The following is a 17,606-nucleotide window of genomic DNA, read 5'->3' as shown; positions in this document are numbered from 1 at the left end:
TGCTGGGGTTAATCAAGAAATGGGAAATAGCTGTTTGGCAGAGGGTGCTTATACATAAGATCATAGGTGCTCAAAGATTATGGGAAGATGTAGCAAAATCCCAAAGAAATGTATTAGAATCTTGGCATGAGTTTATAAAATATTGGAATGACAAATCTCAACATAATACTCTTATGGTAGCACTATTGGAGATAATTTAATTTGAACCAATACCTATTATGTAAGCTAAAATCTTGAAACCCTTAAAGTTATAAAACATTTTTTTTAATCACACTCTGACGGTTGTGTTAACCCCGAGAAACAGAATGTATCTAGGGTGCAATAGGCTTTTTTTCTCTTTTCTTTTCCTTAAAGTATGTCTATACTGTAGTTTGGATTTTTGTGTTAACTTCCAGAATGTTAATAAGCATCAGCAATACAATGTTTGTCTTTTCCTTCTTTTACCATTTGCTGAAGTATGTTTGGCAGAATCGTAACAATATTGTATTATTTTTAAAAAATGAAATGAAAAATACAGCTGCATTAAAGTAAAAGAAGTAGGCACACAACGTAACCATCCACACAGCTGGGCAAATACTAACACTTACATAATGGTTCATAACTGATGTGAGGATTTCTTCTTCAAAAGATTCCTGAAGCCTTGGTCAGGCTACCCAAAATTGTTCTCTGTTGCTTTTCCAAGGAAACATTTTCATCCCCCCCACCCCCCCACCCACACCAATAAAGCAACAGGTAGATTCAGTTGTCTTGTTTAAATTGTTTCTATTTTTAAAACTGGGGATCAAAAACTTCCAGAATAACTCCACTTCCCTGGCAGACAGCACTTCTGAACCCACTCTGGATAATCCTGAAGTTCCTGATCGCAAACAGACCTTTTTAAACCCTCACCATCTTTTCTGAGGCACTGCTGTCTGTTTGGAGAGGGATTGTAAACAAGATCAGGATTTCTTTTTTAGCACAAGCCAGATTGGTTAGAGGAGGGGGGAAACCAGTAGACAATTATGATGCTACCCTCACCCTAATCCCTGGCATTGCTTGCAACATTATTCTGGCAGCGTGACTCCCACATCCTGCTGTTACAGTGCTACCTACACATACATTCGAGCATAACAAATTGGCGTTACTGCACAACGTTAACTCTTTAACAGCTACCTTATATATCACTTGTCTCCTAATATATACAGACGCAGCTATAGATTTTATAATATTTTCTCACACACATAATCCCAAAGGGAATTGCTACGGTATCACATACATAACATGATGCTATCAATGTCTAACATATAATGCTGTCAACAAGGATTAGGTCTACATGTAGGTTTGTGAAGTCCTTTGCGGTACCACTCTAAGTGCCAATACAAATACATCAGTTGCCTTCCCCCCCCCCCCAGCTCTGGAAAAAAATAATGCAACATTTGGGGCAGCAGCTGTTTTGCTGCCGTGTGTGCATAAACTGACCTGACACAGAAACACACATTATGCGCGACACAGAATTCCTGGTGCACTGATTTCAACCGTAAGATTATCTCTCTCCAGGCAAGCCTGCCCACATACCATGTAGCTTTCAGAGGAGGGGGGAAAGGGGGGGGGTAAAACCTCATGAAACCGCATCCCTCCAAAACAACCATCAGAATCCTCAAAGCTTTTTATCCTCTCCTACAAGAACGTTACAGCAGTAGGTCCTGACTTATTGCAAGGTTGAAATCTATCATCCTGAATCGTCCCTCTGCATAAAATCATGCCGTTAAAACTCTGAATTAGCACATCTGAAGTAAATAGCCCCTCGCTGGTCCCATGTTCACAGCCAGGTAGATGAGAATTTCCAAACTGGGTGTGAAACCTACCACCCAGATCAAAGGAACAGCAGGGCACGGGGTAAAAGTGAGCTAAGGACAATGACAAGTAATGACAAGTATACACTAAATTCACTTGCATATAAGATATCTATCTCCCTGAGAGATTACAAGGGAAACTTGGAAGATTGGAGCTAGACAAGATTTCCCCTATCACTCTGTCCTAGGGAACTTCTGACGATGGGTACATTATGAGGCTCAAGGAGACTCAGCCACAGACACACGTGTATGCTCCTTCTCACGTGGGAGAAAGCGCACCCGGAATAACACTCCTGCTTTGCCTCCTTCACCCACCTGTAGGACACCTGTTTCCTGAAGGTTAAACTCTTCAGCTTCTCTTCCAAGGATTCTTCCTTCTGAGCGGTTAGTGCGGGCTCTTCCGGGTCCTCTGTTCCCGCGGCTGCACTCCTAGGGTCCCCGCCACCTTCAGCTCCCCGGCAAGCGTTGCTGCTACCTCCCGCAGCCCCCTTCTCCTCGCCGGTTGTGGAAGGAGGGTTCATCGCGGTGCTGAATGGACAGCGACCCGCGAGGAAAGCGGAGGAGAAGGCGAGGGTAGTTTCGCTGTCAGGGGCTGCCGGGGACTGGGGTGAGAAGGGTGCTTCCCTCCCTGCCTGCCTCTGCTTCTGCCGGAACGGGGCTCCCCTCAGCGAGCCACTGGTCCAGGCGGCTGCAAATGGCAGCACCTTCCCGCAGCATCCATCGGCGGCCGCACTGGCTGCAGCGGGGCATTGTGGGAAACTCCCTACCTCCCGCCTCCGCTCTGGCCAATCAGAGCCTCCTCCCCTCCTGCTGCTCCTCCCGCCACGCCCGCTCGAAAAGGACAGCAGGAGCAGCTGCACCTTAAAACCTGGCCAGACTCCTCTGTTTTGTGTGTGCGTGCCGGATGGGGGTGGGGGGGTGGGGGAGAGAGTTGGGGGCGGGGCTACAGGCGGACGCCCCGTTTTGTGCCGCATCCAGAAGCGTTTGTACTAGAGGGATGTAGGGGGCATAAGTTGCGTGGACGTCTCCAGTGTGTTAGGACGAGGTGGAGTGCTTTTTAATTTTTATTACTGGGCAGTCCTTCTCGGGGGGAGAAAACTGGAAGCATCAGCGCAGTGGAGAGTGAAGGGTGTTGAGAGCCCGTTAGGTAGCAGGAATAAAGAGCGTGAGAAAGCGCTTGCTGAAGATTTTGGACAGCAGAGTATATGTTGCCAGCGGTCCTCCAGCAAGGGACAGCTTCGGGTGAAACCATCACGAGTTATTAAGCCCAGAAGCAACTTTCCTGCTGGAACAAGAGCTTGAGGCCAGCAGGGGCGGGAAGATAGCCTATTAGCAAACCCATATCCCTTCACTCTTTCCACCAGTGCAGAATCATCACTGAGTACAACCCCAATGCGTGTGTGCGTGTGTGTGTATGTGTAATCCATAGCAGTGTCAATGAATCTTCATGTGTACCTGCTGGGAGCAACCATCCCTTTCAGCAAAAGCTCAGTAGCACTAATGCACATAGGCATGATGAGAAGCCAAGTTATTTAGGCAGTCTTGATGAGATCTGGTATCCCACCCTCTGGCTAGTTCCAGCTTCACCCCTGCCTTGGGGCTGCATGGCTGTCAGAGGCAGAGTGGTGGACCTAAATCCCTTTTTAACTGAAGCTACTATTGCTGGAGGAGACTCTTGAGAGTCCCATGGACTGCAAGAAGATCAAACCTATCCATTCTTAAGGAAATCAGCCCCGAGTGCTCACTGGAAGGACAGATCGTGAAGCTGAGGCTCCAATACTTTGGCCACCTCTTGAGAAAAGAAGACTCCCTAGAAAAGACCCTGATGTTGGGAAAGATGGAAGCCACAAAGAGAAGGGGACGACAGAAGATGGTGGGACAGTGTTCTCGAAGCTACCAGCATGAGTTTGGCCAAACTGCGGGAGGCAGTGGAAGACAGAAGTGCCTGGCGTGCTCTGGTCCATGGAGTCATGAAGAGTTGGACACGACTAAATGACTAAAAAACAACACCACAATTCCACATTACAAGCACTCAACCAGCCACCAATACAATCCGCATAGAATGATGGTAATGGATCCACACAGAATGATGGTAATGGAAGGGAACTTGAAGTCCTTATCGTGTAACCTCCTGTCAGAGCTCTAAGTCATCTTTTGTTTTAGCCAAGTGAGAAAATAGATAGGATGGAGACTAAATTACACTAGAACCTGCATGGTGTCTTGCATGGACTCTATAGATTGTGAACAATTTTGCATATATTTTGGAATTACCCCATTATTCAAATTTTCTGCAAGATCTGATCAGGGAAACAACTGGTTATTTATTGCATTAGAACCAAAAGGACTTTATGAGTAAGGTTTTGAAGGAAATTATTGGTGATGATTTGGAACTGGTTATTAATTTAAATGCTCAATTTTTAGTAGAGACCAAAGAGGAATGGTTATGTGAATATTTGGAACTGGCCAAATTGATGGATATAATAAGACTAAAGCCAATGAATACAGTCAAGAAGGAACAGAAGTGCTTGAATGACTATTTAGAAAGACAAGGTTCTAATGTAAAAATTTGGCTGTGTCTAGAATTTCCTCGTGAATGGAAAAGGGGAAACATACATATTAAGATGAAAATAATACTGAAATACAGATAAAATATGAAATGTGAAAGGAAGTGTTGTGAAAGTGATGGAAATCTATTATTACTATTATTTTGTAAAATAGTGTTTATTGTATTAAAATATACTTTTCTTTATTCTTTTACTGTCTACCTTTCTTTGCATTGTTTTCTTCTCTATTTTTTCTTTTTTTATATTATTCTTTGGTATTGATATATTTACTTTGCAATAAAAATTATGAGAGACAGAGAGAGAGAGAGAGAGAGAGAGAGACCAGTCAAGCTTCTAAGATAATGAGCAGGTGATTTCAGTGATCAAATTGAGATTGTGTATTATGACAAGAACCTTGACTTGGTAACATATGTTAGTTAAAGTGTCACATGCCTTTAGCCATCAGAACTCTAGCTGCTGCATTCTGCTCCAGCTGAAGTTTCCAGACTATGTCTAAGCATGGTCCCAGATACAAGGGCATTGCAGTAGTCTAGTCTTGAGGTTACCAATGCCTAGACTACAGTGGCCAAGAGATCCCGATCTATATATGACTGCAGCGGGCATACCAGCCAAAGCTGGTAAAAGGCACTCTTAACCACAGCTGTGTTGGACTGCTAATAAACATGTATACAGTAGTACTCCAAATGTGCTTGAGGTACCTAGGCCTCTGCTACTGGTAAGAAAATAAAAAGAGAAAAAGCACAAGTTTTTATATAGCAAAATGTTTGCATTTTTGTTTTGCTGGCTTTAATATTCTTGGATATTTTTTTTTAAGTCCTAAGTTTTAATAAACTTAAGCAAATCAATGCTCTAAGAAACACAATCCTTCCTGCAATAAATTTATTTTTTTAAATAAAACTACGTTATTAATCTAGCATATAACCTGTACTATTTGCTAAATTTGCCTTCTCTCTTGCCCCCCCCCCCCATCAATAAAAATATATTCGGGAGAGGTAGGTCAGAGCATCCATGCTGGCCTAAATCCTCTCTCACGCAGCATTTATTTATGCATTAATCTCCTTTAATTTTCACCCCACCCCCTGCCTGCTTTTAGTGCAAAACAAAACATGCAGTTTTAAAGAGTCATCACTTGATGCAAAGATTTTAGACACAGATGGATTGGCATTTTGTTAGATCTGCCCTAGGCCTGATGGACATCTATCTGCAAGGGGCCGGATATCCACTGGTGGCCCTCAAATATACCTGAGATAAATGCATGCAACACTGAGTATTGGCTGAACTGCAGTCATTTTTCAGCTTTACAAGCTCTCCCAATACCCCACAAATCTTGTAAACAAAACACAATGATTAGTTCAGTGTTTTCTATGAAGCAAAAGGCAAATCCATGACTGTGAGACACATTACTGCTTTTGATCTCTTACCATTTGGAGGTAACACTGGACAATAGGCTGTCAGCATGAAAAGGAAGCTAGAAGTACTCCAAGCATTGAAGCATGGTGTTTGGGTTAAAGCAGGTGACTGCTGTAAATACATGTGGAGGAAAATAAACAGCACAATGATGGGAGATGCCTTTTCTTTAGGAAAATATTTATTTGCCAGGAAACAGATAAAGCAATACATATTTTCACTGTACTCAGCTACTTTTAAAAAAAAGCACTTAGTTTGCTGCTTGGTTTAAAACCTGTCTGCTAAATAAAAGGTTCTTTACACACACAAAAACTCTTACCCAACCCACCCACCCTCCCACCTGTTTGAAATATGAATGATCACATGTGGACACACCTAAAAGAGCAGTGCATGTAGAAAAAGTATAAATACAAAAAGAAAAGGCATTTAACATAGTAAAAACAACACAACAAAGAACATTAACAGTTTTAAGTAAAAAAAGGGGGGGGATATTACTGTAATTTACCCAAACTTTCTGAACTCTTCTCATGCTTTTTGCTAAATTCCCATATTTTATAAAGACAATTCCATTTAAATGCAGACTAGCAAAAAAAAACTATATTTGCCTATTCACATAGCTGAACGAGTACTGGAAATTTGGGCAGAAGGAGGCTGACTTAGATGGCCTAGTGTAACAGTTGCGGCTCCTCTATGGCTACATAGAGTGGTTGCAATCCTGCACCCAGTGAATATATGCCTTGACCCAATGCATTTTGTGGAACCGAATGCATGGAACTTAGAGAACTGCAACTTTTATGTTAGGCAATAAATCTAAGCTATATCGTCTCGTAACACATTCTGGTATTTAAGCCAATGAGAAATGCCTTGCTTGGATGAGATCTGCACGTGTAAATTTGAGTTTCCATGCGCACTAAATCTGGCCGAATGTATTTAGATTTATGGTGCAACGTGAGGTAAGTGGTATCTTCTTTGGTGGAAGCCCCGTTCAAGATCATCTGCCATGACTGGTCGTGCTCCTTTAATAAACCACCTCCAGGTTTTCAATCTAGAGATGTATGAAGACAGACTCTTTGAAGTTCAGAGAAGAAATCCACCCTATGGGGCAGATGCTTGGGGCTAGCTCAAGGACTGCACCCCCTTCTCTCCCCCAGCCACAGAGCCTAGGTTCTTTGAAAACTTCCAGATTCCACTGAGTTTGCCAGCAGTTTTGGGGCACTGGAGCAATGCACTGGGAATCCAAATTTTGAGCAGAAATCCATGGAGAAACCCATCGCACCCATAATCCTATTCTCACCAGAACCTCCTCTAGCAGTTTAGAATAGGGCCTGCTGCTCAGCACATCACAAAAACTGAGATGTAAAAGTTTAGCAGTCTGTGTGCTAGGCCATCTAAGTTTCAGCCCTGAAAAGTCATTTGGAACTGGAATACAGGGCAACACGAATGACACCCAAGATAAAGGGTGGAAATGCTGCTTGAATGTTACAAGTCTGAAAATCAAGAGATACACTGCTGAAGACAGATCAGCAATGTTCTTGGGGATTAGACATCAAATAAGTAGCACATGTTTCTACATACGTAACGGAGAAGAACGTCCCCATCACGGCTAATGCTACAAAATTAAGATATATCATCATTTGATTGAATCAAAACAAACATGCCTGTGTGGTGCATGACTACTATAGAACCAGAAATAGTCCTCACCAGTTATGACCAGACAGCTCTGCCAGCATGCCTATACAACATCACAGATGAGTGCTCAAAAACTCACCTCTGTACCAAAATCCTACAACATAAAGTTCAGGTGTGTGTAAATAAAACTTGAGAGAGATGCACATTCGCTCTATTCCCTGCTAATTCCTATATTGCCTCCTTATTCTCTTATATTGATACCTACAAAATAATGGAAACACAATGGTGGACGAAGCCATTAAAGCAGAGAAAGGGGAAGAAAGTTATGAATTAAGGCTGGTTTCCTCAACCTTGTGCCCTCTAGAGGCAACTGCCACAGCCCTCTTTAGCTTGGCCAATAGGGATGATGTGAGTGATAATCCGACAGCATTGGGAGTGCACCTGCTTGAAGGGGGCTGGAAGAAGGACCAGTGGGACAAGCTTTTCTTTTTCACGACATCTGCCTTAGTAGGGTGGATTTTAAAGTGTCTTCCCTCTTGGGAAAACTGAGGTTCTGCCAGAAACACAGCACTGGTTCCTCAGTGATAAAGGTGGTTTAGGGTGGTGAACCAAGACACTGCGGGGAGATGATTGTGCTTTGTGTCCAAGAAGTAACACACAACTGCCTGAAACATCAGGAGAGCACCAGAATGGTGAACACAAAATTGAGCCAGAGAGACAAATAGACTGAACTGGTATGAGGCACCTTCCTGTCCCATACTCTGATCTACCCCTGCAATCTAGTATCACAGAACAGCATACAGGTGAGTCACACCAAATTCATGGTTTTATTGAAGCCCATCAGTTTTGGTCAACACTCCATATCAACTAAGTGTGCACCCTGAAAATGTGCTTCAGCATTTTCTGCAATGGCCATACGTTTTAGACATATCCAATTGCAGGATGGAACTGTCTATTTTGGCTAGAAGCTGCATCTGAATGCGGGCAGGTAGACAGTGTGAATCATCCCGCTGGATCTCTCCTATCCACGTGGTTGGGTTGCTCAGATCCAGCCCTCAGTCTTACGGGATTCTCTTCATAGATAAGTGGTTCCCCAGAGGTCCTGGGTACATCTAAAAGTTGCCTCCCCAGGGTCCTGTGAAAGTTTTCAGCATTTCCTCAGGAGAACTAGTTAATGTGAACAATGCTTACATTCTCAAACGCAGGTATTTCTTGAAAACCAGATGGGGAATGGTACCCATAGGCTTTCCAGTTTACAGGCTAACCATTTTGTGTGTAGACCCTGCGACCCCTCCAGAAGATGCTCAACTGCATATCCAATCACCTCTGATGATGTTGGCGGTGGGTGATGGGAGTCCAATGACATTTATAGGACCACACAGGCACATTTCTAGAGTAGATTATCACCTCTCCTATGATCACCACATTGAACCATTCTCAAGAGAGAAGACTGGGTGCTGGCAAACTGTACTTGAACATCTAAACCTGTGAATTCTAGTGTGGTCATTTGAATATTTCTAGCCAGCCGCAAAGCTCTGCATCAGAGATCCCCATTTTGCCAAAACAGCAACTAAAACATACAAGTAGAATCTGTAAATTTTGCATAGGAAAATATCAAAGGGAACGAATTGTACACTTGTATAAGTTATGTGATTCGAGGATGTAAATTGTGACTTACGTTCCTAAATAATTTTGTTACTTTTCGATATAGGACTAGAGTGCTGGTGTTCCATCAGGTGGAATAATTAGCAATGGAAGGGTGATTGTGCTGCTGTTGTGCATGATCACTGTGCTAATTCTATAGGCACTTAAGCCTTAATTGAATTATTACAGTCTGCACTTTCATTTTATTCCCCTTTGACCTCACTGTTTAGTTTTCCTCTCTACATACCAAAAAACATTAGTTAAGGTGGTAGTCAACTAAGTTTTACTCAGAATAGGCCTGTTGAAAATAATGAACATGACTAAGTTAAGTCCATTCATTTCAATGTGTCTACTCTGAGTAAGGCTTAGTTAACTACTAAGCCACATTCTTTATGGTGGCATAACATTGTTGTTGTCTTGAGGACTATTAGGAAAGAAGAAACCTAAGTAGATGGTGAAAACTGTCAACATGTTGAAATAATTTAAGATAAATAGCTGGTTTTTTTATTTAAGTTACATTTATTTTAAAAGACATTCAACACAAATTTCATAGGACCTTGTTTCTGATGGATTTCTCTTTTCTTTCTTTTTTTCATTTTGCAAGAAATCAGATTTGGATCCGGAAGCCCTGGCTTTGAACTCCTGCTTGCAAAGGCATCCAGAAGAACTAGTAAGTAAATATGAACTTAGGGAAGGGCTGCATCTCAGTGGTACAGCATCTTGTCTGCAAGCAGAAAGTCTGAGGTTCAATCCTTGGCATCTCCAGGTAGAGTTGGGACTATCTCCTGCCCAAAATCCTGGAGAGTCATTGCCTGTCAGTGAAGGCAATACTGAGCTAATTGGACCAATTGTCTGACTCCATATAAGGCAGCTTCCTATGTTTTGTAACTTTTGAAAAACAACCCCCCCCCCCTTTAGACACTATAGCAGTGGCCTACTGTTTCACCTTCAAAAATACAAGGGGGAAATGGCCTCTTTCCAATTAGCAATTAGAGGAGAATTATTTTTGTCACCGAGTGGGGAAAAGGATGCTAAATATACAGAGTCTTATGCTTTGTGTGCAGTGGTGGGAGTTTGCACAATGGACTTGTGACATGAGAGATCCCAAGTTCTTCGTGGATATCCTTCCTGATGTGGCAAATTGATGTTACTCACTCACTTGACTGACAGCCAAACAGCGTCTAGACAGCATGCACTCCTCAAAATTGAAAGTTCAAACAAAAAGAAAAGAAAAGAAAACCCCACGGATGGAATAATTCCTAAAAGGGGAACTTAGGCATTTTGAAATTTGACATTTAACCCAGATTTATCATCAAGAATTGGACGGTGTTGCTAAGAATAGCTGGAGAATAATAAAGAAGGGGGTGGGGAGCACATCTTCAGCTTGGAGTAAAATGGAAAACCAACAATTTGCATCAGCTGAAATCTGGCTCGGAAGCATTTGCTTCAACATTAAATTGCACGGTAAAAATAGCAGATATAAAGGGAACGCTAGCGCAGAATCGAAGCATATGCACAAATAAAACACACCATCTACATGCTAGTCAATGATTATGCAATATTAAGAAGCGTCACTGACCCAAGCGTGACTTCCATAAATATAGAGTTTACAATAATGCCCCTTTCTTTTATAAGCCCACCCATCAGCTTTCTTAAAAATAAAAAAAAAAGTATAATTGCTACAAGTATGTGGGATCAATGACAGATGATGTCATGGAGTTCAATACACAGCGTGAAATAACCACTGCTTAATGTTTGCATGTATAGCTGTTCTTGAGAAACCCTGCAGGACGGCAGCCAAGAGCACCATTTTAGCAAAGGCCCTTGGCAGGTGGGGAAACCACTGTTCTACAGCAGGTGTAGGGCTGTTGCTTCCATCAGCCCCAACAAGCATGGCCAATGGCCAAGGATGCGGAGTTGTAGCTCTGCAAAATCTGGCAGCCAAAGGTTCTGCACACCTTTTGCACTGTTAAGATATCCATCTATGCAACTCCTTCCAATATTAATTTAAGATGGTGACTGGTATGGAAAGTGACACACAAACGTAGCCAACAATCCTCATCACAAGTTATTCGGGAAAGGATGGCAGATGTTTGCTGAATTTTCCGGCCCCTGGCACTCAGGAGAGGACGTTGCGGTCATTTGAGCTTGCCGTAGCAGGGAACAAGTAGAACATGAGATTTAAACCTTTGCTAGTTTTCATCACAACGAACGTCTGCTTTAAGTGAGTGCATGCACAATGGAACAGAAATCACAATAGGGCGCAAAGAGGCCAGGGTAGCGGGTGAGGACATTGCATTGCATCAATTTTTAAAGTTGAATGTCAGGGGCCTAAAACAAGTTATAGGATTTTTTTCAAAAGTCACCCAGAGCATTTGAGGGATTTCACGTCCTTTGCTTGTCATTCCGGCTGCCAGCTGATATTATGGGGCAACTAATAAATACTATTTACAACAGGAGGGGCAGGGCTGGCAGAGGAATCCGAGTTGCCTGGGGACCTCTCGCCTGTATGAGAAACTGGTACAAATTGGTTTCTCCAAGCAGATTTGGTTCAGGCTGGCTCCATTTTCTCATGCAGACCAGACAAGAAAGAGACTAACTGAATTTTGTCTGTTTTCTTCATAAAGACAGATGCAGCAAAGGAATCAGTGACTGCTTTGTATTTCCAGCATACAATTGGTACATGCTCATAGAAGGGAATGGAAAATGCTGTAAGGGGAAATGAAGGCAATGTAGCTTTTGCTACTGAACATGGGTATCTTTGGTTAATAAGGTAACATCAAGAAAATGAGTTATTGCATGACCAGGCTACAAGACATGGAAACATGTGGATCTGACCGATTCCTATCAATTTTGCCCTCATTTTATAGGAAGGGACAAGTTTGTAGTCCTCGTGGAGGGAGGAAAAAGGTTTAAGGCAATGCTGGCGACAAGATTTGAGACAGTGTAATCCTATAGATGTCTACACACAAGTAAGTTCCACTGAGTTTAATGAAGCTCGCTCCTAGATAAGAGAATATAGAACTGAAACTGGTTAGGGTAGAAGACTCAACCTAGCACATGCACCAATGTTCCATGAGGGATCCCACACTTAGAGCTTGCATTGGGGGGAAAGTTCCCATTCCTCACATATAGCTTAGTTCTCAGTGACGAACACAATTGGAAGTTTTCGAGAACAAGCATCATAAAATTTTGCCAGACCTCTGTTAACCTATCAATTCCTGCCCATTTTCACCACTAAGGTAAAAAATCAAAAGGAAGTGCCTTCCTTGTGGTTGCATTTCTATTGCACAACGGGGGCAGGGGAAGCAGAAATGGTCCAGGACAAATTATCAGGGAAGTGTAAGAGACATGTTTGCCACCCCACGGTGACATTTCCCTGTAAAAAGGATTTGAAGAGTTTGGATTTGATATCCTGCTTTATCACTACCCGAAGGAGTCTCAAAATGGCTAACATTCTCCTTTCCCTTCCTCCCCCACAACAAACACTCTGTGAGGTGAGTGGGGCTGAGAGACTTCAGAGAAGTGTGACTGGCCCAAGGTCAACCAGCAGCTGCATGTGGAGGAGCGGGGAATCAAACCTGGTTCACCAGATTACGAGTCTACCGCTCTTAACCACTACACCACACTGGCTCTCATAAAGGAATAAAATGATGGCGTCACCTAATCAGGGGAGGCTGCTCTTGGATGAATTCAGAAAACCCTCTATAAGTCATTAAACCACTTTTGCACATTTTGTTACCATTTAAGAGACCCGAAAGAAGGCATCTAGTCATTTTTGCGGTGATGGTGAGGACTGCTTAAGTTATCCCTTCTGCACCTCCACTCAGAGGCATGCCTACTCCCAACATTTTCCAACAAGCTCTCCTTCCATTCTTCCCCTTGGTTGTAGAAGCAGAAAGGCAAACTGAGTAGTGTGAGTCGGAGGCTGGGGGGGGGGAGAGGAGGGGAGAAAAGAACATGGACTACAGAGACCAAAGCCACTTCTTCCCAATCCAGTGCAGAAAACCAGCCGGGCACTTTCCTCGTGGCCTCTGGATTTACTGACGGAGACAAGTTCCTCAGACCTTTGGTTGGAAGAAAGAGAAAGGGTGGGAGGGAATCCCTTTTTTTATTTTCATCTCAAGATGTAGCATTAACTCTTCTGTCAATTTCGACAATCTTCAGAGTTTCGTTTGCATCCAGCTCTGAGTTGACTCTGTAAAGCAAAGGTGGGAAAAGAAGTGGCAGTACAGTCATTGAGCAGGCATCACCTGGGCAAGGGCTGTGGCTCAGTCATAGAACATCTGCTTTGCATGCAGAAGGTCCCAGGTTCAATCCCTGGCACCTCCGGGAAGGACTTCCTGTCTGAAATTCAGGAGTGTTGCTGCCAGTCAGCGTAGGGAATACTGAGTTAGATGGGCCACTGCTCAATGGTATGAGGCAAATTCTGCAATAAGCTTTTGAGAGCTCATCCAGAACAGTAAAAGGTTAAAAGGGGGGCTTTGGGAGATGTGGGTCCTGTCCTCCCCACACCCTCCATCCATAGGAGCAATAATCACACCATTCAAAGTTGGAGTTTACTCCTTATTAGCAAAAACACAATTTCCACAGACTTGGCTGAGGATCAGGCCTAATGAGCACAGCAGCTCATTCCTGGTGGTCTTCCTCCATGAAAATCAGTTGCTGAGACTGAAAGTCCCTGCTTCCTCACAGCTGTCTAGATCCCCTCCTCTCCAGGGCTTTCCCCAAGGAATCAGAGTCTGCGCCTGCATGAAGCCTGACGCTGCTCTGCCCATTTCAGCCCTCTTCTGGTTCTGGGAGGTGGGGGGTGGAGGGCAGTTTGTGGCAGCAGGAGGGAGAGACACTCATGACTCTGCATCAGCCTGATTTGTTTCTGCCTCTTGGCCTATGTCCTCTCCTGCTTCCACTTCTGCCTCTTATTCTTATTCTCTGCCAGAAACTCTTCCTGCTCATTAAACCCTGCTACCTCTTCAGCTTCCAACCCTTCCTCTTCCCAGTCTCCTCCCCCTGACCACTCATTGGCTCTAAGACTTCTTCCTGTGGAAGTTCCCTAGCTGGTTCCTCCCACCATTGCTCTGTGTTCAACCAGCCCATGCCCTCCACTCACCTGTGCTGCTGGAACTCTACCAGCAATGACTTCTCTAGCCTCGTTTCATTGGCTATCATGATCTCTGTGACTTGGTCGTGCGGTGACCTGGACATGGATTCCGAAGGCAGAGCTGAGTGCTTGGAGGCCTCCAGGTGCCTGTCCCAGCTGTTGCTGCGATCTGAGAAGTGCTGTTCCTCCAGCGGGTGAGGAGGCCCCTCATAAGTCAGAAGACTCCTTGACCTCACTGTACAGAAACAGGTAGGAGGGAGAGGGAATGAAGAACAGAAACCATTTTGGGCACAAAATGCAATGCAAATCCCCTTATGTCAGATCTAGCTCCTTAGGGCAGAGGCAAATCGTAGCCCCCTCTCCTTTTGGAAACCGAATAACTGCAGAACCGCAAGAGAGATGCTCACTCACCTATAGAGGCTGTATATGACTCTGGCATGGAATGCTGGGATGGTAGCACTGCCTTTGTGATGGAGGACGTGGGACCGTAACTTTGGGAAAAGCTGCCAAAAATTATTGCGAAGCATAAAACTACCACCTGGCGGGGGGAGGGAGGTTGGAAGAAAGACACAGAGACTCAGTTATACTTGAGCCAACGAACAGAAATAAAGTCTTACAGCTCGAACATCAAATACAGAGCAATATCAAAACCAAGAAAATGATGTGTGGTTCAGAGGTGATTTCCTTCCCCAGGCTGCATTAATCATGAGACAGGATGCTTGAAACTAGGAGCGCAGATGCAATCCAGATTCAGCTCCACAGAAGGAGAGACGTTCCACATTAGTATGGCAATGCTGGAAGCTCTGCAGCCATTCCGCTCAGCCGAGCTACTTACTCGCAAAACTCAAAAAGGTAGGAAATCCATCTTGGCTAGACTAGGCTGTGACATGAATTTCAATGTTGTTTCATAACATCGCAGTGGGCACTTCCCAGGCTCCTCGAGACTCAACAGGCACACACAACCGTGAGTTGAAAAAGCAGCCTGACAGGACATGTTGGAAGAGGGAAAGCTCAGGCAGGAAGGGGAGAATTAATAGGAGCTCAAAGTGGGGGCTTGACTGGTAGATGCAGGGACAGCTGCTTAAAAAACAAAAACAACACCAAATTGCCCCTGTTGGATTCATACAGCAAGGACGGGGGGAGAGACAAGCACATTTCAGTTTTTGCCTGCCAAATAAAGCCAGCCTAGAAGCAAACGACACAGCTCTCTGGGGACAATATGACTTTGCAACGCTGCCGAGGGAATTGCATGGTTGAATGCTCACTGGCCAAAGAAAGCTAGCACATCAGGAAGAAGCACTTTTTAGCTTGAGATGAGAAGTGCAGGGGGGGTTTTATGTTAGGCAGAACATGTCATATTGGGGAGAAAGAAAAGCATACAGGAGATCTGAGATCGTTATTTTGGGCCTAGCCCACTGTGCAAAAGTTAAAAAATTGCATTTGCTGCTCTACACACTTCCCCCTTTGGCATAGCCCACCGCTGGCATGTGGCCCCTGGGCTGAAAAAGGTTCCCTGCCCCTGCGCCCCACCATGATGCAGTTCCAGCTAAACAATGTGACCCATCAATGGCCCAGGGAGGGAACTAAGGAGAAAAGGAATAGGCAGGACTCACCATGAGGCAGGTCCCTGTTTGCGTGCCAGCAGCTTTGCACGAGCGAGACACTTTGCCAGCCACCATGGCTTGGAGCCTCTGCAGTTGCTGCAGGAGTGTTCTGAAAGATGGAGAGCGGCAGAAATCAACATGTGTTGGTCTGGGATTCTGCATTTCATGCACCACTCTTATTCTTTGCCCTTTGTCATATTCATACAACACTTCGAGATTTGTTGGGCCTGCCAATGAAGAGGCACACACCCAGAACACATAGAGAACTGTTTCTTCTTCTGGGACGCTAGATCGGTTGAACCTGTACAGAGCAGAGGGCTCCTCCAGACAACCTGTTCATTGAGCATTCATTCCTACTACCTTGCACAAAGCTTACATGGAGGTTAAACTATGTCCGGCCTTTCTTGAGCATGCATCCCGATTAGTTTGGGATTAGGTTGCAAGAGAAGGAAGATCCATCCTGATCTGGTCGCAGGATGTTTGTAAGAACGTAGGAGCCGCCTGCTGGATCAGGCCTATGGCCCACAGCATCCTGTTCCCAACCTGATGCCTTTGAAAACCCGTTAATCACGAAACCTCCCCATTAATCATTCACACTTTTCAGGGGATTTCCCCATCACTTTCCTACCTGCAAAAGTCAGATTCTTTTTTAAAGAAGATTTGTTGTCCTAGGGCAGGTGTGGAAAACCTATGGCCCTCCAGATGCTGCTTAACTACAACTCCCATCATCCTCGACCACTGGCTACATTGACTGGGGCTCATGGGAGTTGTAGGTCAGCAGCATATGGGGGGGGCACAGGTCCCCACCCCCTGTGCTAGGGCAACTGAGCTCAGTCCTCAACTGTCTCTGGGTGCCTCCGGACTGTCACTCTTCTGTGAGAAGGATTTAAGTGTGTGCCAGCAATTTGGGTTTGACCAATTACGAGTGGGCTAAAGTTTTCTGTTGACCTGCCGCAACAAACCACTTAAAAAAGTAAAAAAACCAACAACTGCACACTTTATCTGGCAGCCTGAGGCCCTATAGTTTCATTCACAAGGAAAACAACATATATGTTTTCAAGATGCATGAATTATATTCTACACCATGAATGGACAACCTGTGAGCCTGAAGAGGTTACTGAATTATCCCTAACAATTGGCCATGTTGCTTGGGGCTGATGGGAATTGGGAATCCAACTGCACACATTCCCCAACCCTCTTCTACACACTTCAGTCCCATCTTTCTTTACATGCTCAAGTTACAAAATACATCCCCAGAGGTGCCTTTATAGCCAAATGTAAATTTGCCTTTAAAAAACCCCCAACAACAACAACAACCAAGCACCTCTCTAATTAGGGTCTGAATGAATTCAAGGACTCTAGAAGTTCAGACTTAAATTAGGACTCCCAATGCTCCCACCAGAGATCTATGTGGACCAGAACTCTTTCTTAAAATTATTAATAACCCCTGCCCTAAAAAAAATCTGCTCACCTGCAGCCTCCTATTTTGTAAAATTTAAGTGGCTTTTCTGAATGAAACGAGAGCATACTTTGAGCAGAAAAGTAGTGAGGGAATGCAGTGTTGAATCCATTCCCTAGTTGCTATTTCACATAACCAAATCACTCCTGCTTACACACACCTACCTTTCTTATGCAAGCATCCCTCTCTCTGTTTTGAAGCCCATGTGGGCAGGATGTTGCTGGAAACTGCAGGAGGTGAGAGTGCCCCTGTTCTCAGGTCCTGCTTATGGGTTTCCCACAGGCATCTGGTTGGCCACTGTGAGAAGAGGATGCTGGACTTGATGGGTCATTGGCCTGATCTTATGTACTTTGTTAGGGACGCGGG

General features: G+C 44.2%; 2 protein-coding genes across 9 annotated transcripts in view; both read right to left on the bottom strand.

Moving 5' to 3' along the window:
- The window catches only part of DGKI (diacylglycerol kinase iota), a 247,838-nt gene extending 245,115 nt beyond the window's left edge, over window positions 1-2,723 (bottom strand). For all 7 annotated transcript variants that reach the window (XM_083401411.1, XM_083401415.1, XM_083401412.1 and 4 more), the window contains exon 1: window positions 2,148-2,723. In XM_083401411.1, the coding sequence (XP_083257537.1) occupies window positions 2,148-2,353 (206 nt within the window). In that variant the 5' untranslated portion in view covers window positions 2,354-2,723. The remainder of the gene's footprint in view (window positions 1-2,147) is intronic.
- Window positions 2,724-9,575: 6,852 nt separating this feature from the next.
- Window positions 9,576-17,606, bottom strand: part of CREB3L2 (cAMP responsive element binding protein 3 like 2) — a 76,542-nt gene continuing 68,511 nt past the window's right edge. For both annotated transcript variants that reach the window (XM_083401506.1, XM_083401505.1), the window contains exons 9-12: window positions 15,791-15,890; window positions 14,589-14,715; window positions 14,187-14,412; window positions 9,576-13,274 (exon numbers count right to left, since the gene is read on the bottom strand). In XM_083401506.1, the coding sequence (XP_083257632.1) occupies window positions 13,199-13,274; window positions 14,187-14,412; window positions 14,589-14,715; window positions 15,791-15,890 (529 nt within the window). In that variant the 3' untranslated portion in view covers window positions 9,576-13,198. The remainder of the gene's footprint in view (window positions 13,275-14,186; window positions 14,413-14,588; window positions 14,716-15,790; window positions 15,891-17,606) is intronic.

This window comes from Podarcis tiliguerta (genome assembly GCF_965153285.1).
Source record: "Podarcis tiliguerta genome assembly, chromosome: 10".
Lineage (NCBI taxonomy): Eukaryota > Metazoa > Chordata > Lepidosauria > Squamata > Lacertidae > Podarcis > Podarcis tiliguerta.
This window is presented reverse-complemented; position numbering and strand designations above follow the sequence as displayed.